At 35.2% G+C, this 26,457-nt stretch overlaps 1 protein-coding gene and 1 pseudogene across 1 annotated transcript in view; both read left to right on the top strand.

Moving 5' to 3' along the window:
- OCA2 (OCA2 melanosomal transmembrane protein) overlaps positions 1 to 26,457 on the top strand; it is a 575,033-nt gene that overhangs the window by 377,655 nt on the left and 170,921 nt on the right. The window contains exon 22 of the mRNA XM_056808519.1: positions 1,589 to 1,682. Within this exon, the coding sequence (XP_056664497.1) occupies positions 1,589 to 1,682 (94 nt within the window). The remainder of the gene's footprint in view (positions 1 to 1,588; positions 1,683 to 26,457) is intronic.
- On the top strand, positions 10,653 to 13,998 carry LOC130455883 (sal-like protein 4; annotated as a pseudogene).

Below are 26,457 nucleotides of genomic sequence, written 5' to 3'. Positions count from 1 at the left end.
TGGCAATTCTTATCAGCTTCTATCTTCTTTTTTCTACTTTCGTAATTGGAAGTCCAAGGGAGCAAAGCACATAAAATCACATATTATTTTATATTTTCTTTATTTCATGGGTTGCCATAGCTAACTAATTCAGTAATAGGCAATGTAGACCTCTCAAACTCAAGTCTCAAATTGATCTCATTATCTTTCTTTTCCCCAAACTCATCTTTCTTTCCAACTTGCCTGTTTCTTTGTAGTGTTCCACCATTCTTCTAGTCACTTATTTCACAATCCATCCTTAACTCTTCACTCTCAATCAACCTCCCAACTCCACATGTCCACCAAGTTGCTATGGCTTGTTAATATTACCTTCACACCATTGCTAATGTTTCCTCTTCATTGAAAACAGGATTATGTTTAATTCAAATCTTCATCATTTCTTACCTAGCCTATTACAATAGTTTCTTAATTTATTGATCTTGATACCTCATGGCTCTTTCTCTCTCTCCAATCCAATCTCCATATTGTTGCCAAAAGGAAAGTCCAAAAATAGCTCTGATCCTGTCATTCTCTTCCTTAAAACCCCCTTGTGGTTTCTTATTGCTTAAAGCAAGCCTTTCCCAGTTTGGCTCTAGTCTCTTTTCAGGATTATTACATATTTCTTCCTTTCACATAAAGCCTAAGTGGCCTAATTGCTTTTTGTATGACAATTCATTTTCTATATTTATGCCTTGATAATAGGCGTCCCCCATGTCTTTACATATGCTTCTACCTACATAGAGGCACATAATCGCACACATATATCAGTATACACACAGAAATTGTTCAATTGCTTCTCTCTCTCTCCCTCTGTTTCTCTGTCTCTGTCACTCTCTCTCCATGTATAATACATAATATGTAAACATATCTAGATATAATCAATGGATACAGTCTTGGAGTCAGGAAGATATGAGTTCAAATCTGATTTTAGACCCTAGCTGCATGACCCTGGGTAGGTCATTTAACCCTGTTTGTCTCATTTCTTCATCAGCAAAATGACTTAGTGAAGGAAGTGGCAAATTACTCTAATCTAAGATTCTAATCTTTGGAGTCACAAACAAATGACTGAATAGCAACATGACTACATAACTATATTCAGATATATCCCTTTATACACATGCATATAATACAAAACATATATATGCTAGTATTTCTCTATGTTTGTATTTGTATCTATCTGCATATTATTTATCTAGATCTAAATATTTATCTGTCTGTTGAGACAGTAAAAGAATCAGAGAGGAAGAAAGGAAGAAATGACCAATTTCTCTCTACTTTTTGAGGGACTGCTATTATGATTTGATTTCCTCTTCTCTTTTGCTTCTTATGTCTCAGAGAACATCTGCAGTCTTATGGGGGAAAAAAGAATTAGGATATTTACACACGACTGCCTTATCTTTTGCAAGCACTTACTTCTCTTGAATTGTATTAAAATTAATGGGTCTTGATCTTCCCTCCTAGTAACTGTCAAGTCCAAAGTCTGGGAGCTGATCAACATCTACACATGGACAATAGAATAGGAACCTGGCCCAAAGCTGTACTGACTTTTCTTTTCTTTTATGGATTTCAGGTAATGGGACATTAATTGGTGCCTCAGCCAATGTTGTCTGTGCTGGAATTGCAGAACAGCATGGATATGGCTTCTCTTTCATGGAATTTTTCAGGTATCTTTTTGAACTTATTCTAATTTTCTGCTTAACTATACCTTCAACATGCTGATCTTGCCTTTTTTTTTTAATCCAAAGAAACAAACTGACACCATCCAGCTCAAGCAATTAGGCATTAGATTAAACATATTTTTAGCCATTTAAGAGACCTAAAGTATGTGGAATTTGAGCAGTGAAAACAAATTAAAGTTTTATTGCTAGAATTAGTCTTGCATCACAAAGTGTGATTTCAGACATCCTTTGGGCCTGAGTGATTCAGATTGAAGTGGAATTTCTCTAGAGGAATAGAAAAGACAAAAAGTTAAAATGTTGAAAAATTGCCAGGCCTTGCTGGATATGAGATTTCAGGGTCATTGTTCTTCAGGGAAATTCTCAGAGGATTTATGTTCCATATGGATGATTATGTTGGTGCTGAAGAAAATGCATAGGTGGGCAGTCTTATATGTATCCTTGTCTTTGATAGTTCACCAAACACTGTTGTTGCTATTGTTGTTTCTAGTATTTTTCTGAGTCATCTATCTTTCCTTTGGTGTCCTCAAAACTAAATGATTGCAATAAGTATTGGCTATCTCACACCAGAATTTTGGTCATTTTTTCCTAGACCTTGTCATCAGTACTCCTCCTAAACATTACATATGCCCCATCCAGGATACTTTGAACACAACAGAATTTTAATGCTTGTTGAATGAAAGAATTGAATGAATGAACCTTCCTGCCATTTATTTTCCTTTTGTCATTTCCTTGTGAAAATTTCTCCACCTGCATTTCATTAAAAATAAAAAAAACCTAACTAAACAAAAGAAGGGGCTGATGAGTGGCTCAGTGGATTGAGAGTCAGGCCTAGAGACAGGAGATCTTAGGTTCAAATCTGGTCTCAGATGCTTCATAGCTATGTGATCCTGGGCAAGTCATTTAACTACCATTTTGCCTAGCCCTTATTGCTCTTCTGCTTTGGAACAAATACACAGTATAGATTCTAAGATGGAAGGTAAAGATTTTAAAAAGAAAAAAGAACCTTGCCTTTAATCTTAGAATCAATACTGTGAAACCTTATGTCAAGTAGCTCACAATCTAATGGAAAATATCTTATGTAAAGCACTTTGAAAACCATAAAGCATATAAATTCTATCAAACCATATGTCCTTTCTACTTCAAAAAATATCAATAACCAAAATGAATATACTCATTCACGTCCATACCTATCAAACTACTAAAATTTTTTTATAGAATGATTAAAAATTAAAACAAAGTTTATCAAAATTTATCTGGAAAAACAAAAGATCCAAAATATCAAGGCAAAGAATGGAAAAAATGTAAAGGATGGGGTCCTAGCAGTACCAGATCTTAAACTACTATAATGCAGTGGTTATCAAAGCAATATGGTACTGTTTAAGAGACAGAAGGGTGGACCAATGGAATAGACTAGGGGTAAATGACCTTACCAAGCTAATGTTTGATAAATACAAAGATCCCAGCTTTTGGGACAAGAACTCACTATTTGACAAAAACTGCTCAGAAAATTGGAAAACAGTATTGGAAAAATTAGGTTTTTATCAACATCTTACACCTTATATCAAGATTAACTCAAGAGTGAGTAAATGATTTAAAGATAAAGAGTGAAATAATAAATTAGATGAACATAATATGCATGTCAGATCTGTGGGAAAGGAAGGAATTTAAGACCAAGCAAGAGATAGAGAACATTATAAAATGTAAAATGAACGATTTTGATTACATCAAATTAAAAAGGTTTTGTACAAACAAAATCAATGCAACTAAAATTAGAAGGAAAGCAACAAACTGGGAAAACATTTTTATAACTATTTTATAACAGAACTCTCTTAGAAAGGTTTAATTTACTGAATATAAAAGGAACTAAGTCAACTTTACAAAAATTCAGGCCATTCCCCAATTGACATTTGTCAAGGGACATGAATAGGCAGTTTTCACATAAAGAACCCAAAACTATCAATAAGCACATGAAAAAGTGTTTTAAACCCCTCCTGATTAGAGAAATGCAAATTAAAACAACTTTGAGGTACCACTTTACACCTAGCAGACTGGCCAATATGGCAGCAAAGGAAAGTGATAAATATTGTAGGGGATGTGGCAAAATTGGGAAACTAATACACTTCTGGTGGAATTGTGCATTAATTCAATCATTCTGGAGGGCAATCTGGAATTATGAACAAGGGACTTTAAAAGAATGTTTTCCCTTTGATCCAACAGAACCTCTTTGAGGTTTGTACCCCAAAGAGATAATAAGGAAAAATACTTGTACAAAAAATATCAATAAATATATTCAATAAAAATAGCATGGGAGATATATAGAAATCAAATTAGGAGTAATCAATTTAAATGAGATAAGTATGCTTGCTGCAAATGGTTTATTATCCCTGACTTGGTATGATTCATAGCTAGACATCCTGCCAAAACAAATGCTACCAAGTCAATCTTTCACTCTGCCTACTGTGGTCTTGCATCTCCTAGACACACAGGTCAACAGGACTCTATATAACAAGGATATGGTAAGAAAGGTTTATCTGCCAATTTTGTTTTACACAGGTTTAGTGTAAGGTATTTATTCTGTATTGTCATCTTTTATTCTTCATTGAATATGAAAGTATTATATCTGCTTTTGAATTATGAATGAAAATAAATGATTGTAGTCCTCAAAGTATCTTATTTAAAGCATTTTCAGCATTCAACTTTAGGTAAATGTGTAAGCTTCAGAGAGTTCATGGGCACACAAGGGCATATAAACAGGTCTATGCCATATGAACCAAAAATATGGGACACATGAAACATTATTTGTAACACATGAAAATTAATTTTGTTATTTTTTAAAGTGATGCACTCATTTTGTTGTATAGCAAATTTGTTCTACTTAAAGCATTTGTAATCTACTAATTGCATTTTCCTTTAAACCACCTAATTAGATTTGTAGGAGCCCAACTCATTGTGGTGAAACATTTTCTGGAGAACCTTTGATTAAATTAGTGAGCAAGTTTGCAAATTAAAATATATTTAGAACTAAAATGAAGATCTATGAGGAATCTTTTCTTTAAAAGGAAAGATTAAGCCCTCAAAGAATAAACCTTTAAAATTATTAAAATAAGAATTTTGAAATTACCTCCTTTTGAATATTAGTGTTGTTGAAAAAGATCTCAAACCCAGAGTGGAATAGACTCAGAAGCCAATTTCAATGTCAAGCAGTTTTTACTAAGTATCCATTTTTTCTTAGAGTTCTTTAGGGACCTTTGTCTGACAAATTAAAAAAGGATACAAATTTCCACATTTCCCAATCTTGCAAACTGGAAAAATAATGAGGTGCCAACTCTTGCCAGCTCCTGCATTGGACAGGTTGCTTTGGATTAAGCCAGCAATGTTAATCTCTTTGTGTAGTTTAAAACCATCATTGTCAAATTAGAAAATTATTAACAAAATTCGATCTTCTCCCTTGAACATCAATGCCTAAATCTTTCCTATTCTCCTTCAAGTAACACAGAAAGTAAAGAGCTGTAGTTGAGACAGCCCACAGCCCCTCTTTTGTTCTCTCTCTATATAACATTTCACACTGTTGACTCTCTTTTCCTTGTGGATAATTTTTCTTCCTAATAACAATAACTAACAATTATATAGTGCTTACTATGTGCCAGACACTGTGTTAAATGTTTTATATTTATTGTTATTGTTGTTTGTGCAGAAACTTTTAAATTTAATCTAGTCAACATTATCTATTTTATATATCACATTGTTTTCAATTTCTTGTTCTGACCTTAATTCTTCCCTTATCGTGTAATCTGCATGTATTTCCATTGCTGTACTTTCATGGCCATCACCCTAGTTTAAGTTTTCACCACCTCTCATTTGAAGTATTCGTCTTTCGGCTCCAGTAAGTCTCTTTTCTGGATGTTCCATAAAAGTGCCAAAATAATATTTTTCCAAATAGCAAGCAGTGACATGTGACTCCCTTGCTCAAGAAGCTTTGAGTGGTTTCCTCTATGACGAATTATATAAACTTTAGACTTGGCACTTCAAGTCTTTGACCTCCTATATCTAAACTTTTCTTTCTAGTTTGATGTGAACACATTGTATTCTAGACAAAATGGCCTACTTGGTATATGAAAGTAAACGTCATGCCTCCATGCCTTACTATAGAGTGTCTACTGTGGCTTGAATGCTAAGCGTCAACCTCGTATAATCCTGATTAAGACCATGATCAAGGTTCATTTCAAGTGCCAGTCCTTGCCGGAAGCCTTCTAGGATACATCTAGTTCTTGATGTTTTTCCTCATTACAGATTGTTTTGTACATACTTTAAAGGGTATGTATGCATACAGTATGTTCACTTAGAATCACCCAGCGAATAAATTTATGTGGTGAGATTTGCACTCAGAATTTTCTAACTCCTAGACCAGTCTACTGTATTGCCTGTCTCATCAGGATTGGAAAGTAGGCCAGCTTGGCTGGAACATAAAGCCCGAGACTGAATGAAGTGAAATTAGTCTTGAGAGAATGATTACAATCAGATTATGAAGGATTTTCACTGTTAAATAGAGGAGTTTATGTTTAATTATATTGGTCATAAAAATCCACTGAAGGTTTAGAGGAGTCAGGCCTGTGGGTGAGAAAGTTCATTTTGACAATCATGGGGAAAATAAATATGAAAGGAGAGAGATTGGAAAAAGGAAAAACTAATAGAATATTGTATTAGGTTTAGCAAGAGATGTTAAAATCCCAAACTAAGGTGATGGGCATGTTAGTGGAGAAATGAAATGGATGTGATTAATAGTGAGGTAGTATCATAAAACTTCAGGAAATTAATGTTTATTATTTTGAAAAAACCCTTACCTTCCATCTTAGAATCCATAATAAGTACGGGTTCCAAGGCAGAAGAATGGTAAAGGCTATCAAATGGGGGTGAAGTGACTTGCTCAGAGTCCTCGAGCTAGAAAGGGTCTGATTAGTAACATAGTATGCCAGACAGTATGTAAGATATGGAGGAAGCAAAGAAAAATAAAAGACAATTACTGATTTCAAGAAGCTCACCCTCTAATGGGGAGACAACACACACACTACTACGTACAATCTAACTATATGTAAGATAAATTGGAGATAATTAATGGAGGAAAGATGTTAGGATAGGAATGGCTTCCTCTGGAAGGTGGGATTTTAGCAGGGCCTTGAGGGAAGAAAGGGGAGTTAGGAAACAGAGATGGAAAGAGACAATGACTTGTGGATATTGAAATAATGGAGGTTATCATTGATGTTATTGAAGAGGATGTTGTGGTAAAAATACTTTGCTGATGTTCACCAAAGTATGTTTCAGCTCTCCCCTCAGAAGGAAAGCCAGGAGAGACTTCCCTTCACTAAGCCAGTATGTAACATACTTTGAGACTATGTATTCATAAAGAATCTATTTATTTATATTTAACAGATATAAGTATAAAGATTAGGAACAAGGAAAGCCTTAACACTAAAAGGGAACTATATCCATCTCCTTTCCCACTTTTGCATATCATGGCAAACTCTTCTGTTTCTTCTAGCTACTCTGAAACTGCTTAGCACTTACTAAAAAAAATTTCCAAAAGCTATTGGACTAAAACCTAACTGCAATCCTTATTAAAATAACTTAATATTGTCAAAGAATTCTCCAAGTAAACACAAAGTCCATCAGCCCACTATGGCAAAGACTGGTTGACCAGAGTGTAAACTGGCCTTTGATCTTTCTTCTCTCAAAACTGTTCTCCAACAAAGCAGATATTACAGATTTTTCTCCAAGATGATTTCTTGTGGTAAGGAAGGTAGGAAAAACTCTTCAGAGGGTTTAGAGTTCTGTCTCCCTTATATACAGCAAAGAGCAAAGTCTGAGTTGTCTGTCTTCACCAGAAGCCAGAGAGAGAGAGAGAGAGAGAGAGAGAGAGAGAAAGAGAGAGAGAGAGAGAGAGAGAGAGAGAGAGAGAGAGAAAGCAACTCCTACAAGCCCTGACCAATTGTCAGAACTTTGCCTGTTTCCCTCCTTCCAAGTTCTGATCTCATGCATAGCACTCTGCCTTGCCTGCAGCCAAAGAGACCCCTTTCCTAAAGTTATTATCTTAGCAATACTTAATAAATTTCCTTACATATGGGGTGACAGAGAATAAAAATCAAAGTGAAATCTGATGTTATGAACAAAAATGATGGTGCAACTCTCAAAATAAAGAGAAAAGTTGGAAAGAGGGGTAGAAAAAGATAGGAAGAGGAGGAAATATATTATATTTTGCTTACTTGTTAGACATTAGTATGGAAATGTCTTAATCAGTTCATAATGTAGAATGGAAGCTAAGGAGAGAAATGGGTTGGTCAGGTATATGTAAGAGTCTTATGCATTAAGAAAATTGTCAAATTTTAAGGAGTTGACAATATTATCAAGAGAAAGTTTGTATGTAAAGAGAAAAGATAAGATCCAGGATGGAGATATGAAATACATCTAAACAGAGAGGATACAACAAAGGAGAAGGGAACACAGTAGAAAAACTAAGAATGTGCATGTCACATCCTTTGGAGGAGAGAATATCCAGGATATCATTTCTGTTGAACATTGCAGAGAGTTGAAGAATGATGAGTATTAAGAAAAGGTTATTATATTTTATAATTGGGAGACTATTGGTGAAAGAGATGCTTTATAGGAAGATGGAAGGGTATGGTGTTAAGTTTCCTCATCCTCCTAATACCTTCCACCAAAACCACAACATAACTCCATCAAATTAGGACTAAAAGAAGAAAAAAAAACAGAAAGGTATCTGGAGAGAAGCTCAACAACCAATCCCTTGCCTCAGTCCTACCCATGTAGGCTCTGAGGGCAAGAACTAAGAAAACATCATGGAGTCCACAAAACAGCCTTCAAGAGCAGGATTAGCAACCATACTGTGTTTGCTGAGCTCAGGAGCCAGCATCCCCAAGGATTCCAGCAGAATCTGAAGGCAGAGGGACTTTGGGGCATCTGTGTCTCCTTCTGCCTATACTAAGATACCCATTGATCCATAACTGGGGATTGAAGGAGTAAGCAATGTGAAGTCAGCCTGCACCAGGCCCTGAGAGTGGGAGCTTGGGTATATCTAGGGAGTGAGGAACATTGGAGAGCTAGGGAATGGGGGAGATTGGAGCCCTGCTGTGTCCCAGCTTGAGGAGGTGAGAGAGGAGTGAGGAGGGGATATTCATCAATGAGTATGTTTGTTGAGAGACTAGGGCCAGTTATCTCTGGTCACTCCCAGGATAATGTAGTACCTGGTTGTAGTCACAGCAGTTAGTAGACTAGGTGCTTGTAGTAGCAGTGGCACAATTCACCTGTTGGCTCTGGTTGGAACACCTAAGGTCAGTCAAGAATTGAGCTTTGAACAAGGACCCAGGATTACATCAGCTCCTGGATGATAAAAATTGGAAAAAGTAAACAGGACCCAGATAAAAACAAACACACAATAGTATTCTGAAACCTGAAGTAATATAGGCTAGCACAATAAGAACTCTTAGAGCCCAGTAAAAGCCAATAATTAAATCTGTTGGTCTGGCCACTAAAATTAAACAAAAAGTAAGCAAAGGAAATATAACCTAACTATTGATAACTATTATGGGAACAGAGAAGATCACAGAAGAAGTAAAACAAATAGCCATGCATGCAAAAAGAGCTTTAGGAAGAGCTTAAAAAGGATCTCAAAAACCAAATGAGAGATTGAGGAAAAAATAGGAAAAAAATAAGATCAGTGCAAAAAAAATCAAGAACGTTATGGAAGAAAGATCACCCCAAAAGTAAAAGAGATCCAGAAACTTATGCAAGAAAATAATGGATTAAGAACTAGAATTGACCAAGGAGAAAGTAATTCTTTCCCAAGACAACAAGACATAATAAAGCAAAATCAAAAGAATAAAAAAATACAAGAGAATATAAAACATCTTATCACAAAAACAACTGACTTGGAAAACAGATAAAGGATAAACAATATAAGAATACTTATATTCTCAGCAAGTTGTGATGAAGAAAAAGAGTTTAGACACTATAGTCCAAGAAACCATCAAGAAAAACTACCCAGAAATCTAGAGTCATAGGGCAAAATAGAAATTGATTGAATTCACTGATTACCATCTCAAAGGGACCCAAAGATAAAAATTCATAGGAACATCATTGCTAGTTTCTGTAGCTCTTACATTGAGGAGAAAATACTATAGAGAACAACAACAACAAAAAAAATTTTAATACTCTGGACCTACAGCCATAACACAAGTCCTAGTAGCTATAACATTAAAAGAATGAAAGACATGGAACACAGCATATCATAGAGCAAAAGAACTAGGCTTACAACCAAGACTAATATATGTTGCAAAGCTCAGCTTTATAATTTTTTGCTTTTGTAATTTTAAAAGGTAAAAAAATAGATATTTAATGAACTAAAGGAGTTTCAATTATTCCTGGGGGAAAACCCAGAACTCACCAGAAAAATTGATCTATAAAAACATACAAAAGTAGTAAAAGATTAATCATGAACAACCAAGAATGTCAAACTTTTATTCCTATCTGTCTTCTATGTTTCCAGTGAATGGCATTATTTCCTGAGTATTTTGAAGGGTCCTCATGGAAGGAAGAATCAAGGTTGAGGTGAATATAATGGAAGGAGCCCAAATGGTAATGGAATATGAAGTAGAGTGGCTCATATGGAGGAGGATTAAATAGAGGAACTGCCACAGAAAAGGGCAGGAACAGATGGAGGTCTGGTAATACTAGAAGCATACTCTCATTAAACCTATGTTTAAGAGAGAACAATACACCTAGAAGGGTAAATTATTTTATTACCCTTCTTAGAAGTTAAGGTAAGTTATTACCCTTCCATGAAGGGCAAAATTTTAAAAAATATATTAAAAATCATGAGGGAAGAGAGATGGGATAAGGGAGGGACTAGGAAGGGAAGTACATATCAAGGTGAGTGAGAGAAAAGGAGGAAATAGGAAGGATTCTTATAACATAGGGGAGGTATTTTTAGAATCAAACTCATATCAAGAAATAGGAGAGAAGGGGGAAATAATTGCTACAATTTTGCTCCCGATGCTCGAACCATGTCCAGATGCAAGGAGGAGAAACCCCAGCACATCAACTTTTCTGAGGAGCCATAGCAGCTTCCAGATGTGGCAGCCTGCGCTTTGGTTGCTGCTGCTTTCTCAGCTACGACGCCCCCCTGCCACCGCAGCAGAGTATGGTGATCCACCAAATTGCTCTGGAGATGGAGATGGAATAAAAGGAAGAGTTAAATGATGTAGTACTGAGGAAATTAATATCTGTGAGAAATGCTGTGCAGAGTTCTTTAGCCTTTCTGGTCGTTCAAAGAATTGCACTGGTTCTGTGGAAAAGAAAGAGAAGTCTGGTGTGGAGACAGGAACCTATCTCAAAACAGAACCTACCATGCCTCCTACACCCCACGGGATAAGCTATTTACCAAAAGGCAAAGTTCTTAACACTAATGTGACTTTACAAACATTGCAGGGGATCAAAGTAGCTGTGAATCAGAAGAGTGCTGATGCTGTGTCTTTACCAGTCCAAGGCTTTAGCACTTTTCCCATGATCCAGGAACAGCTAATGAATCTCCAGCTACAACAGCTTCAGTAAATCTAGCTCACAGAGCAGATCCATGTGCAGATGACCATGATGGCCACCAGTGGCCACCCATCAGTTTCTCATGGATCTGACCTTCTGAAAACACTGGGTACTCATATGTCCCAGCATCTCTCCACTGCTTTGGCTTTAATTGGACAGAAGGCTGGAAGCCAGAGCCTATCACTGGAATCCTTAAAACAAGGCTAACTACCTCATGCCAATATAGGCATCCCAACTGCTGGTTCAGTGGCCTCAGGGATACCATCTTTCTCTTTGAAGCCTGATGCAAATAGAATCCTTCCTAATGTGATATCTCATCTTCCAAATCCTTTATTACCTCAGTCATTAAGTTCAGTTCTTTTCCTGAATCCATTCCCTCCAGTATCTTCAGTGTCTTCTGTGCTGGACCCATCCAAAAAAGGGAAGGGGAAACCTCCCAACATCACTGTTTCTGAAAGCAAACCAAATGCTGAGGAGCCCTTCTTCAAGCACAAATGCAAGTTCTGTGGCAAAGTGTTTGGAAATGACAGTGCCTTGCAAATTCATCTCCATTCCCATACTGGGGAGAAACCATACAAATGCAATATCTGTGGGAATTGCTTTACCACTAAGGGGAATTTGAAGGTTTGGTTCCAGTGCCATATGGATAAATATCCCCAGATAAAAATGAATCCTCATCCAGTTCCTGAAAACCTGGATAACCTGACAAGTGCCAGTGGAATGTCATGTGGAATAACTGTCATACCCTTAGATGATTCAAATATGATTGTGGACAGTAAACCTCCCCTGACTGCTGGAGCCCCTTCCCTAGGCTTACCTCAAAGTCTCTCTTCTCTGACACCCAAAGACTCACTTAGTGGTGCTTTTCACAATGATCTACCATGGAGGGGGTTCCACATCTTCAGGTGTGGCCAGTCATGAATCTGGGACAGCAGAGCTTGAGTTCCCCACAGGCTGGTAGTAGCATTGGTGGTTTCCCAGGCAGTGGGACCACTGAGCAGGGGTCAGAGACTTTAAAGCTACACCAACTGGTAAAAAACATTGATAAGGCTACCAGTGATCCCAATGAATGTATCATCTGTCATCGAGTTCTAAGCTGTACAAGCTCATTGAAAATGCATCATTGCACTCAAAGTGGGGATAGATTCAAATGCAAGATCTGTGGAAGGGCCTTCTCTACAAAAGGCAATCTTAAGACTCATTATGGAGTTCACCGAGCCAACACTCTTTTAAAAATGCAGCATTCTTGCCCCATTTGCCAAAAGAAATTTACTAATGCAGTTGTGCTGTAGCATCATATCTGAATGCACATGGGTGGTCAGGTGATAATTCCTGTGACCATGTTGACACTGATAATTCCTGTGACCATGTTGATATGGATCAGGCTGTTATCAGTGAGAAAAATGGAGATACCATTGCCAATTGCATTGCCTAGACCATTGGAAGCATTCTTGATATGGAAGATTTAGATTCCCAAGATGTTCCTAGTGGTTCATCTAAGCCATCTCCTCCATTTACTGATGCTCAGTGAGAAATGCTGGCTGTGGCATTTACCAGTGTCTCGGTATCAGAGGCCCCAGGGAAGATTGGCAATCTCCCTCTGAGCCTGCAAAGGCAAAGTAGCTTGAAGTCTAGTTCTTCTGAAAGGGATGGCATGACCAATGACCCCTCATCTGCAATGGGAGATCAAGATTATCAAAATAGCCACAGCCTGGAGTCGGCATCCTTCCAGCCATTATCTCCAACAAATAGTTAAGCCAAAAGTATTAGATCCAGGTCACCTGGCTTAACCAATCATGATGACATGGGAAACAAGGCTGAAGGACCCAAAAACCCTCCAGCAGAAACTGAAGGTGATGGTGCTTTGGATTTAACTTATGCCAATATTGGCTGAAATGTCATTAAGGAAGAGCATGGGTTAAATTTTGCAAATGGGGAGTATGGTCCAGGTAACATTCCTGCTACTTTTGTCAGAATGCCACCAGCCTTGATCAAAGCTGAAGCTCCTGTAAGCAATAATCCATTTTTTGGACCTTGCTTTGTCCCCAGGGGTGACACCCTTACTGGTGGCCCCTCCCCGTCGCACTACCAAGCAGCACATTTGTACCACCTGTGGGAAGAACTTCTCATCAGCCAGTGCTCTTCAGATCCATGAGAGTGAAAATACTGGTGAAAAAACTTTTGAGTATACCATTTGTGGAAGGGCCTTTACAACCAAAGGAAATTTGAAGGTCCATGTTAGAACCCATATGTGGAATAACTCTGCCAGACATGGAAGGAGATTATCTATTGATAACACCATAACATTGCTAAGTCATGATATCAAGAAGGTATCTGAGATGTTTCCAAAGGATATAGTCCCTCCTGTAGTGAATCTTGATTCCACTGTTTAGAACCAGTATGCAGCTGTGATTAACAATGGCTTAGCAATGAAGACTAATGATATATCTGTGATCCAGAGTGGTCCTATCCCTGCCCTACCATTTCCTGTCAGTGGTGGAAGATCTGTAATGAATAATGTCCCAGTCTCCAAGATAGATGGTTCACAGTCTGGGATTAGCTCTGATGTTATAGAGAAAGCTACTGACAGCGTTCTAAAACATCAATTCCCTCACTTCCTAGAAGAAAACAAGATTGCAGTCAGCTAAAAAGGAGGCAAATAGACACTTAAAAAAAAGATATTCCAATCCAACTACAGGGGATGTTTTGTTTTTGTTTTTCCTGTCCATGTGCAAAATGACTGTAGTTGTCTTTATACTCTGGGCAGCACTACAATCATCTTGTTGCTTTGTGAACACAGAATAGGAATTCTATTTGGAAAGATGTGGGTCTTGCAAAGTAGCTTTGTTATTTAAACTATAGTTTTCTCCAGACTATAGGAATTGTACATCCAAAGATTAGTTTTGCCTCCATTAAAGCTCCTGCTTATAAACTTTGTCAGTGAAGTGAGACTAAAGACAACCCTGAGCAGTAATGGGGAAAAAACCCCATCTATTTATGTGGGCTACTGTTTTATGTGGGTTAAATTGTAGACTGTCTGCCATCATTTTTTAGATTTAGACTTGTGGGTTTTTTCTCACTTCTTGAATATACTTTTGTTTTGTTTTGTAAATTAAGGTTGTAGAATGAGGACTCCAACCTTTGCATGGAAATGGAAAGGTTTACTGGACTTGTTCAACATCAAACATAGTCTCTAGTGGAACAATGCCTCAGAGAATATAAATATTCTGCAAAAGTCTTACTTTAACTCTCATCATACTCTGGAGGTAATTCTGTCTTCTTGAGGGGTTGTGGCACTGGAATAAATGTTCTATTGGGTATGACCAAACTGAAAAGACTTGTTTTGAAACAAGTGTGGACCTGCCAATATATTGTGTTTGTTACATAACAACCCATATAACAAAATATGATCCTGGTAATATGTTAACTGAGAACTAGATGGGCTGAAGTGATCAAATTCTTCCCTTCTCCATAGATCTGACAGATAAACTATTCTGTGTTTCCCCAGTTTGCTTATAATATCACTCAACATTTATATTGTGTACCCATTTTGACCTTATCTTGATATAGAGTATGAGATATTAATCTAAACCTAATTTTTACCATACTGTTGTCCAAATTTCCCAGGATTTTTTGTCAAATATTGAGTTCTTATACCAAAACTAGAATGTTTCAATTTATCAAACATTAGATTCCTGAGGTCATTCATCCGATATCTATTACATTTATTTTCCTTTCTATTTCTTAGCCAGTACCAGATTGTTTTGATGATTACTCCTTATGGTACAGTTTAAGATCTGGTACTGCCAGGCCACCATCCTTCACATATTTTTCATTATGTCCCTCAATATTCTTGATCTTTTTTTTTCTTCTAGATGAATTTTGTTATTATTTTTTCTAGTTCTATAACATAGTTTTTTTCTTGTAATTTGATTGATATAGGACTGAATGAGTAAATAAGTTTAAGAAGCATTGCTATTTTTTATTATATTAGCTCTGCCTATCCATGAGCAATTAATGTTTTTCCAATTTTAAAAATCTAACATTATTTCATGAAAAGTGTTTGGTAATTGTGTTCATATTACATATACATATATATTCATGGAAGCTTTGTTTTGGAAAAAATACTGGAAGGAACACAAAAGCAAAGAATTGAAAAAAATGACTGACTTGATGGTGATATTTGAATGTAATGCATTTTATTGTATCAGAAATCACAAATATTGATGAAAAGAGAATAAGAGTAATACATGCTATTATTACATTAAAATAATAGCCACAAAATCAAGAGAAAAAAGTATCCAAATAAAACAAATACAAAGGAAACTCACAGAGGAAGTTTATTTTAGCATACAGATATGATTTATATATTTTAAACAAATTGTAAACAACATTGAGTTTGTGGGTTTGTGCATAATTTTTTGTGCATTTGCTTGGTTATATGCTTTTTGTTGTTGTTGGTGATTCCTTATATAATGAAAAAATAAGTTAAAAATAAAACTTTGGTGAGAGCAAGTACAGTATAATATTGTTAACATCAAACCAGAATGCAAGAGGTTGAAAAATGTGTGTGCTCTGGTAGGGGGTGAAGTGGGACAAAAGGGAGTGGGATGGAGAATTGACCTGTGAATCCATCAGTTGGAGAATTCTCAGATATGGAATATAAACCTACTAATACAGACTGCTTTTTCTAGTACTTTGATTTTTATTTTTTGATTTTTTTTCAGAGTTGGATTGAAAACTTTTATTTAATTAATTAAATTAGAATTTTTTTTCATGGTTACATGATTCATGTTCTTTCCCTCTCCTCCTACATTTATCAAAACCTATTTCTATATTATTGATAATTGCACTAGGGTGATTGTTTAGAGTCTACATCCCCAATTATATCCCCATCAACTCATATGATCAAACACTTGTTTGTTTTTTTCTGTGTTTCTATTCCCACAGTTCTTCCTCTGAATGTGGATAGCGTTCTTTCTCATAAGTCCCTCAGAATTGTCCTGGATCATTGTATTACTGCTAGTAGAGAAGTCTGTTACATTCAATTGTGCCACAGTGTTTCTGTGTATAATGTTCTAGTTCTGCTCCTTTCACTCTGCATCAATTCCTGGAGGTCATTCCAGTTCCCATGGAATTCCTCCAGTTCATTATTCCTTTGAGCACAATAGTATTCCATCACCAACATATACCACAGTTTGTTCAGCCATTCCCCAGTTGAAGGGCATCCCCTCATTTTCCAATTATTTGCCAAAACTAAGAGCATGGCTATAAATATTTTTGTATAAATCTTTTCCCCTATGATCTCTTTGGGGTATAGACCCAGCATGGTATGGCTGTATCAAAGGGTAGACAGTTTTTTAAAGCCCTTTGGGCATAGTTCCAAATTGTCATCCAGAATGGTTGGGTCAATTCACAATTCCACCAGCAATGCATTAATAGCACTTTGCTTTTTAATGAAAGGAGAGGTGTAGCATGATAGTTTGAAGAAATTGTAGTGAAATAACCTCAATTAAGGATCTTTAAGGTTAGGGAAGATTCCATTATATTTGTAGGGTTTAGGGAAGGAGTCAATAAATAAAAGAGTTTGAAGATTAGAGAAAAGAATGATTTTAACAGCACAGTCTTTTGAAGGATAGAAGGTAAGATGAGATCAAGAATACAAGTAAAGTATTGATCTTGTCAAAAAAAGACACCCTTTTCTCAGAATATGGAATTAAGAAGAAAATGTGAGATGAGCAAGCAAATTAAGATGCTGAACTAGGGACAGAAGAAAAGCCAAAATAGATTGCCTCTACTTTTTTTCTAAATGTGAAACAGCTAAGTGTTGTGGTGGAATTTGTTCTTTTTCTACCATTAGTAGTCTAATTTTTAGACATGATCTCAAGGATGTAAAATGTGTCATAGTCATTCGGCCTGAAATTTCTTTGAGATTGTTGTATCAACAGAGTTTTATCCTGTAAGACTATTTGTTGGTTACAACTGATCAGATTGATAAATCTTATATTCCAAAGAAAATTAGATGGGAAAATGATGATAATAATTCTCATTTATACAGTATTTTATCAGCTCTTTTTACTTGCTTTACTTGTGTTCAATCCACATATCAACTTAATGAAGAAGGTTGCTTTAATACCCTCAATTTGGAACAGGTAATTTAAATTATAAATCAGAACAGAAATTAAAAGAACTAATTCATGTTCAAGAGGATAATTTTAAAAGGTTTAAGCATAAATCATTAATTATTGAGAACTCTGATAAATTTAATAAGATATAGTGGCTGGGTAAGGCCCCTATAACCTTAATATATTTTCAATCTATCTTCTGAAATGTTTTCAACAAGCTAAATAAATATCTAATAACTTATTGGCAACACAAAGAAGTTTAATTTTAATAATCTACACAGAAACTCTCTACTCTATAATATAATATATACATATTACCAAAATGACACATCTAAATTTAATTTCCCTTTTAAGAACAATAATAAGCTTAAAAATATTCTTCTCAATACATACTATTTAGTACCACATTATAGCAAAACTTACTCTTGCTAACTTTGAACATTTATATAGGAAAAAACACTATAGTATATGAACAAAGTGCCATTTGACAGTCCTTTCAGATTTATTAAAAATTCTTATTATGATTTACTAAATATTTTACTCATTTAAAAATTTTGAACAACTATGTATAGGTGCTAATTGTTTCCCCATCATTTTCCTTCTTAAAGGCATCTTTCCATTCTAGCATACTTTTAAGATTAATGACCATGCTCCTTCAAGGAAGACCCTTAGTTAATATTAAATAAATATTAATAAAAATGTTTGGTTTAAGGGGAAGAATTTGACCAACAACAATTCATATTTTCCTTTTTCCACTCCTCCCACTTTCTATTTTTGCTTACCTCCTTTCTTGTCCTTCTCATTTCTCTTTTTCCTTCATATGAACTTCCTTCTCCCTTCCTATTTGCTCTTTTCTTCATTTGACAAAGGCACCAAGGACACATAAACGAGTGCAAAATCTACAGCATGCCTTTTACTCTGCCATAACTTTAAAGTTTCTCTTCTCATTCCTATTAAGTTTCTGGGTTCTGTTGGGTGGAGACAATTTGGTATTCCTCTTTCCCCCTCCCATGCCTCCAGCATCTAACACTCATTTTACAAAAGCAAAAAATCACATAAATAAAGACAGGATTTTAGTGAGGTTGGGTTTATTAACACATTAAGAGTCCTAATTTCATTCTCAAAGTCACATGAACATAATCTTTAATATAGAATTTTCTTCTTCATCTGCTATAAAGGCAAGTTTTAGAGCATCTTTTTATATGGATCAAATAGAAGAAAATTCTTCATGGTTTGGGATATTGGACTTAGTATCTTTGCCCCCCTCTAAATCTAATATTCTATGAAATCTGATCTGACAATAAATATTCCGAGGTTTAATTTGAGGGATGCCAGCAATGGCCACCTTCCATAAATATTACCTTATAAGTTATTTAAAAGTACACAAAGTGCCATAATTCGAAGTTAATTCCTCTCTGTCTTTGAAATGGTCTTTATTAAAGAACAAATACTAATGGAATCAGTTATAATGCACTAACTATAATAGCAATTGTGTGGTTAAGAGGATAGAGTCCTGGACCTGGTGTTGGGAAGACCTTAGTTCAAATTCAGCCTCAGACACTTAATAGTTGCATGACCCCTGGCAAGTCCCTAAATAGAAAGACTGAAGAAGTTAAAACAAACAAACAAACAAAAAAACCTCTTTTACTTTATGGTTGTGCCAAAAGATCAAAGGCCCTATTAACAATTATGGTATCTGCCCTATCCTAAGAATCTACTTGGCCTTCTGTTTCCTTTCCCTCTTACCCCAGCCCAATCATTTTTAGATCAAATTAATTTTCTATCCCAGTATCAGCAGAAGAAAAACAACAGAGATTGCATAAGGAAAAATAGAAATTTATTTTTAAAAGCTAAAATGTCAATGTGACTGCATGTTTGTATTCCTGGAATTGCTTTTGTAGAGTCACACAAATAACTTCACTCCATTATTCATCTTGTCAAATGACTAAGCATACCTTCAACATTAATGGTTTCTTTAGTTAAAGAAATGCTGGAAAATTCCTCATGTGGTTGTAATAAACCAAATGAGAGACAAATGGAGGAGATTTACTTCATTTGTCCTGTTCAAGGATTAAATCCATTCATTCAAACTCTAGTCATTTCTCAAAACAATCCTTTTTCTTTCTTCTTAAGAGAATAGCAATCTAGTTTTGCCTGTCTTATGGGAAGCAAAAGGATACAATGGAAAGCAAGCATACTTTGGAATCATTGGATCTAGTCACCTGTGTGACATTGAATAGATCCTTTAAATTCTTTTGGACTCAGTTTTCTCATCTTTAAAATGAGGGTGTTAGACTGAATTCCTCTAATGGTCTCTTCTTCAACTCAATCTATAATATCATTGTTTGAACTTCTATAATTTTATCAATTGTCTACATTTAGCTTCTTTGAATAGGTATATTTTCAGATTTCTTGATGCTTCCTAGATTGATTGAACTCTTATGTTATTGACACCACATTTCTCAATTCTCTAACATCTACCTGTTTATTTTCAATCTTTTTTATGCATGGTATATTATTTTAAAATTATTTTATTCATAAAATTAATAAGGTGAAAGTATGTCAATAATGGAATAAATTGAAAAGCTGCATACTGTTAGCTTTCTAGTGACATTCTCAGCAACTATTTATCTTGAAGTGGAGAGCACATCCCTGAGTTTAGTTTTAATTTTTAAAACTCCTACTCAAACCCGTCATTGAACTTTTGGGGTTTTTCAAACTATTGTTTAGTGATGAATACTTTAAGGTTGATTAAAATATCTACATTGATTTTTTAATCTTATCTTTGTCTGAACTTTAATCATTCATTTTCATTTTCTCTTAATGTTCTTTTGCACATTTCCTCACTGAGAAATTCTGTGTTTTTGTACTCATTATTTTTCCAATTTTCCAATTCTGTATAACTTGATGAATTCATCTTTTTCTGTATTACCATATCTTTTCACTCAAAGGAAATGAAATGCTTCATATGCTTAATATATGGTAGAATTTTCCCACATTTGTGAGATGCTTTGAAGGATACAGAGAAGTGTTACACTTAGTTCTGACTAATAGAAGAAAGTTTACCCTTGGAGAAGCCAGCTTAACTTAAATAACTTTCATTTTGAAAACTGTTCTTGAAATGAAGGAACACACTAAAGCTTTCCTCCTGGGCCTCTGTAACTTCAAATGCTCCACCTTTCTTTAGTATCAATAAGATGTTCTAATTTTATGTGGCCAGGAAGATGTGATTCAACCCTAGAATTTAAGCTTATTCTTACTAGACCCAGAAAAGAAAATGAAAATAGGAAGAACCAACAAGTTACCTCATTAATGACCTGTCTGTTCCTTTTGCTTCTTTGATAATAGATATCACAATTTTTATACTTGGGAAAAGTTTGGATCTAACACACATCCAGACCTTTTTGCCATAACATTTCTTCTTCTGTTTTTGATCAGGGTATGTGAGATCCTTTGAATTCTTAAGCTATGGGGGCCATCTTCCAAAGTAACTCTTTCCCCAGCTGGCTATTTTAATAAAATTTTAACCTACCATTCAGAGAGTAGTCCTTATTCGACAATAAATTCTCATTATGGAGGTTGAAGAATGATTACAGTATAGACTCATCATTTTAAATATAACTTAGGCAAAGTTTCATGAAGCCTTTCTACCAATCCTTCACTTTGTAAAATTTTTGAGAAAAATAAAATAAATCTGTGATCCTATGTTCCTTAATAATTGTTTATCCTAAAAGTAGGAATAGTTAATAAATTAACCTGAATTCTTTTTTGGTATTCCCAAAGCAATCTTAAATTTGAAAGTCTGAACCATGTCTTTCTGAGACAATTGGTGGAATACCCTTTTTCTCCCCTCCTGTCCCTTCCCTGCCCTCTCCTCTCATGCACATGCACTGTGCGACCATTCTAATACCCAAGTAGTTAAGACTGGCATCTGGAAAACCCACTTATTCTCTGAATTGAGGTCTGAGTCTGCAAATCAAAGAGGCTTCAGAAAGAGATGTCATTAAGAGTATAAATCAGCAGAATGGTGATTTGAAATCACAGACTGAGGAGGCATGCTGACTGATTCTGGGCTGGTGCAGCAGGCTTATGAAGGAGGTAGCTAAGAGAGTTCTTGGTAACATGTGGCTCATGCATTTTCTTTCCCTTTTTTTATTTTATTTTTTATTATTTATTTAATTTTTAAATTTAAATTTTATTTTTATATATTTATTTTTATATATTTATAATTATTTTATTATTAAAATGATTATAAATTAAATTATTATCTACAGAGAATTTTAATCATAACAAGGTATAGAATTTTTGAAAGGTTGTCCTTTTACTTAAGTTTTGTTTTAGTCAAAACAACTTTTCTCTGAGACTTCATTATTAGATATTTTATCAGGTGATCTACTTTTAAGTACTATAAGTAAAGTGTTTATGTTATCTTCTTGCTAAACAAGCTAGTCTTTCCATCCAGAGACATATGTTATAATTTAATTATTGACTGTCAGTATAGTCTTAAATAGTATGCACATTTACTACATTTTTATTTATAGTTTTAAAATATATTTTTCATTGATGTGATTATTTTTCAATATTTTACTAAAATAAGTTGCATGAATATGACAGTAAAGAAAATAAAAAATGCTGGAGGGCATGTGGTGAAATTAGCATCACTGGAGGAGTTGTGAATTGATCCAATCATTCTGGAAGGCATGAATCATGAAGGCTTTGGTAAATTGCTTTCTGCCTCTATTTACTTTCTCTTCATCTCTGCATTCTGTTTCTATCTCCCTAAAATGATAGGATTAGGCTTCTTCTTTCTCCAAGATTCTACATCTATGACTTCTCTATTGTATTTCAGGGGTGAGTACTAGATTTCTTAGTTATCAAGAAAATTGATCAAGTGGATCAAGTGGAAAATTGAGATAATTATCTGGATTATTTAAACTAGGAAATGGAATGAACTTGAAAATTGCTTGAAATTTCCTCCCCACTTGGTCTTTGATTTTCACTTTTAAAAAAAATTTTTAATTGAAAATTTTTATTTAATTAATTAATTTAGACTATTTTTGCATGGTTACATGATTCATGTTGTTTCCCTGCCCCCCTTGGCCAATGAGCAATTCCAATGGGTTTTACATATGATATTGATCAAGACCAATTTCCATCCCCAATCATATCTCTAATGACCCATGTGATCAAGCATTTGTGTGTGTGTGTGTGTGTGTGTTTCACTTCCACAGTTCTTTTTCTGAATATGCATAGCTTTCTTTCTCATAAATCCCTTGGAATTGTCCTGGATTATTACATTGTTGCTAGTTGTAGAGAAGTCCATTACATTCAATTGTACTGCAGTGTATCAATCTCTGTGTATGAGGTTCTTCTGGTTCTGCTCCTTTCACTCTGCATCAATTCCTGGAGGTCATTCCAGTTCACATGGACTTTCTCCAGTTTATTATTCCTTTCAGCACAATAGCACAATAGCACAATTCCATCACCAACAGATACCACAATTTGTTCAGCCATTCCCCAAGCAAAGTGTAAAAAATAGACTTGAATACAGGACTACAATCCCCATGAGCCTTTGCTCCACTTCCCCAGAATGCCTTGTAATCTCACCTGGGCCTAGATGGAGAAGGTATTTAAGCTGATTCAAAGGCTTTTAAGGGGCTCTTGGGTCTTGGACTTCCATTTGGGGCAGATGTGGCTTTTTTTCATAATGTAGGTGAGGTTGTGTCTAGGCCACTCTATGGCCTGGACACGTGTTTCTTATCCTGTATTTTCTTTAATCCTTAATCTTCAATAAACCTCTAAAAAATATAATACTCCTTGCAGAGAGAAACTAATTTTTACCTGCCTCAGATGCCTCAGTCTCCCCAGTCTCCCCTAAATTTTAACAAAAGGGCATCCCCTCATTTTCCATTTTTTTTTGCCACCACAAAGAGCATGGCTATAAATATTTTTGTACAAGTCTTTTTCTTTATGATCTCTTTGGGGTATAAACCCAGCAGTGATATGGCTGGATCAAAGGGCAGGCAGTCTTTTAATGCCCTTTGGGCATAGTTCAAATTGCCATTGTCCTAGTTGGGAATCAGGAACCAAAGTTTTGACAGGTAAGATAAGGAGAAGAAACAGATAAAGAGGAATATCAATTCTCCCTTCCCATAGGCAGAACTTGGTAGATGATGGAGCTGTAGATGACCAGAGCTGAAGGGTAAGAGAAAACTCCATTCAATCTCTTCTTTAGTTGATTGTATTTATGATCCTCCTCTAGTACATTTAAGTTGTCTGAGTTCTCAGTAAAGTGAAAATATCTATTTATTAGGTAGTGGTTGGGTATAATAAATTAGGAAAGAGGAAATAGGAAGTCCCTGAACATCTTCCTCCTATAGGTTTCTTCAGGGTTTTTGAGACTCAAGTCTAGGAACTAAGACCCAGACAATCTTAGTATCTTTTGCAAACCAACAAAAATCTCATGATTATCTCAATAGAAGCAGAAAAAGCCTTTGACAAAATACAACACTCATTCCTATTGAAAACACTAGAAAGTATAGGAATAGATGGGCCTTTCCTAAAAACAATAAATAGTATATATCTAAAACCATCAGCAATCATCATCTACATTGGGGGTAAATTAGAAGCCTTCCCAATAAGATAAGGAGTGAAACCTGTTAACATTGTACTAGAAATACAAGCAATAGCAATTAGAGGAGAAAAATCACTTGAAGGTATTAAAATAGGTAATGAGGAGACCAAGCTATCACTCTTTGCAGATGGTATGATGGTCTATTTAAAGAAACCTAGAGAATCAACTAAAAAGCTAGTCGAAATAGTCAACAACTTTAGCAAAGTTGCAGGATACAAAATAAATACACACAAATCATCAGCATTTCTATATATTTCCAACACATCCCAATAGCAAGAGTTAGAAAGAGAAATTCCATTTAAAATCACCCTAGACAATATAAAATACTTAGGAATCTATCTACCAAGATAAACACAGGAATTATACAAACACAACTACAAAACTCTTTCCACACAATTAAAGCCACATCTAAAAAATTGGAAAAAACATTAATTGCTCATGGGTAGGATGAGTTAACATAATAAAAATGAAAATTCTATCAACATTAATTTACTTATTTAGTGCCATACCTATCAAACTACCAAGAAACTTTTTTACTGAATTAGAAAAAATCTTAACAAAGTTCATTTGGAAGAACAAAAGATCAAGAATATCAAGGGAAATAATGAAAAAAAAAAGTGAAGGAAGGTGGCCTAGCAATACCATATCTTAAACTGTACTATAAAACAGTGGTCATCAAAACAATATGGTACTGGTTAAGAGAAAAAAAGAAGGATCAGTGGAATAGACTTGGAGTAAGTGACCTTAGCAAGAAAGTCTATGATAAACCCAAATATCCCAGTTTTGGGGACAAAAAATACACTATTTGACAAAGGCTGCTGGAAAAATTGGAAAATTGTATGGGAAGGATTAGGATTAGATCAATATCTCACACCCTACAGCAAGATCAACTCAGAATGGGTGAATGACTTGAATATAAAGAAGGAAACTACAAGTAAATTAGGTGAACACAGAATAGTATACTTGTCAGATATTGGGAAAGGAAAGATTTTAAGACCAAGCAAGAGTTAGAAAAAAGTACAAAATGTAAAATAAATAATTTTGACTACACTAAGTTAAAAAGTTTTTTTTTTAAACAAAACCAATGCATCTAAAATTAGAAGGGAAGCAACAAATTGGGAAAAATCTTTATAACAAAAACCTCTGACAAAGGTCTAATTATTCAAATTTATACAGAGCTAAATCAATTATACAAAAAAATCAAGCCATTCTCCAACTGATAAATGGGCAAGGGACATGAATAGACAATTTTCAGATAAAGAAATCAAAACTATCAATAAGCACATGAAAAAGTGTTCTAAATCTCTTATAATTAGAAAAATGTAAATTAAAACAACTCTAAAGTACCACCTCACACCTAGAAGATTGGTTAACATGACAGCAAAGGAAAGTAATAAATGTTGGAGGTGATGTGGCAAAATTGGGACATTAATGCATTGCTGGTGGAATTGTGAATTGATCCAACCATTCTGGATGACAATTTGGAACTATGCCCAAAGGGCTTTAAAAGACTGCCTGCCCTTTGATCTAGCCATACCACTGTTGGGTTTATATCCCAAAGAGATCATAAGGAAAAATACTTGAATAAAAAACATTTTTAACTCTGCTCTTTGTGGTGGCCCCAAACTGGAAAATGAGGGGATTTTTCTTTGCCTGACTGAACAAATTGTGGTATCTGTCGATGATGGAATTCTATTGTGCTGAAAAAAAAAATAATTAACTGGAGGAATTCCATGTGAACTAGAATGACCTGCAGGAATTAATGCAAAGTGAAAGGAGCAGAACCAGGAGAACATTATACACAGAGATTGATACACTGTGGTATAATCAAACGTAATGGACTTCTCTACCAGCAGCAATGCAATGATCTAGGACAATTCTGAGGGACTCATGAGAAAGAACACTATCCACATTCAGAGGGAGAACTGTTGGAGTAGAAACACAGAAGAAAAACAAGTGCTTGATCACATTGGTTGATGGGGATATGATTGGGGATATAAGCTCTAAATGATCACCCTAGTAAAATTTCATTTATATGGAAATAGGTCTTGATCAATGACATGTAAAACCCAGTAGAATTGTGTGTCGGGTACGAGAGGGCAAGGAAACAACATGAATCTTTTAAACGTGGAAAATATTCTAAATTAATTAATTAAATAAAATTTTCCAAATTAAAAAAAAAAAAACTTATTCGAGCTTTAAGACAATTCTGGGCAGGCACTAGTTACCTGGGATAATGAATGGAATTGAAATGACAAATGCAAAGGGAAGAATGTGTTTCTTCTTATACTCTAAAAGCCTTAGTGAGTGAAGTTCACTGACCATTGCAATAAAGTTAAAGGATGAATAGAATTCAGACATCCTAATACAGTTTGTAGAAAGATCTAAGGAT

Source organism: Monodelphis domestica, chromosome 8, assembly GCF_027887165.1.
Source record: "Monodelphis domestica isolate mMonDom1 chromosome 8, mMonDom1.pri, whole genome shotgun sequence".
Classification (NCBI taxonomy): domain Eukaryota; kingdom Metazoa; phylum Chordata; class Mammalia; order Didelphimorphia; family Didelphidae; genus Monodelphis; species Monodelphis domestica.
The sequence above is the reverse complement of the archived record's forward strand: the minus strand, read 5'-3'. Positions and strand labels throughout refer to the sequence as shown.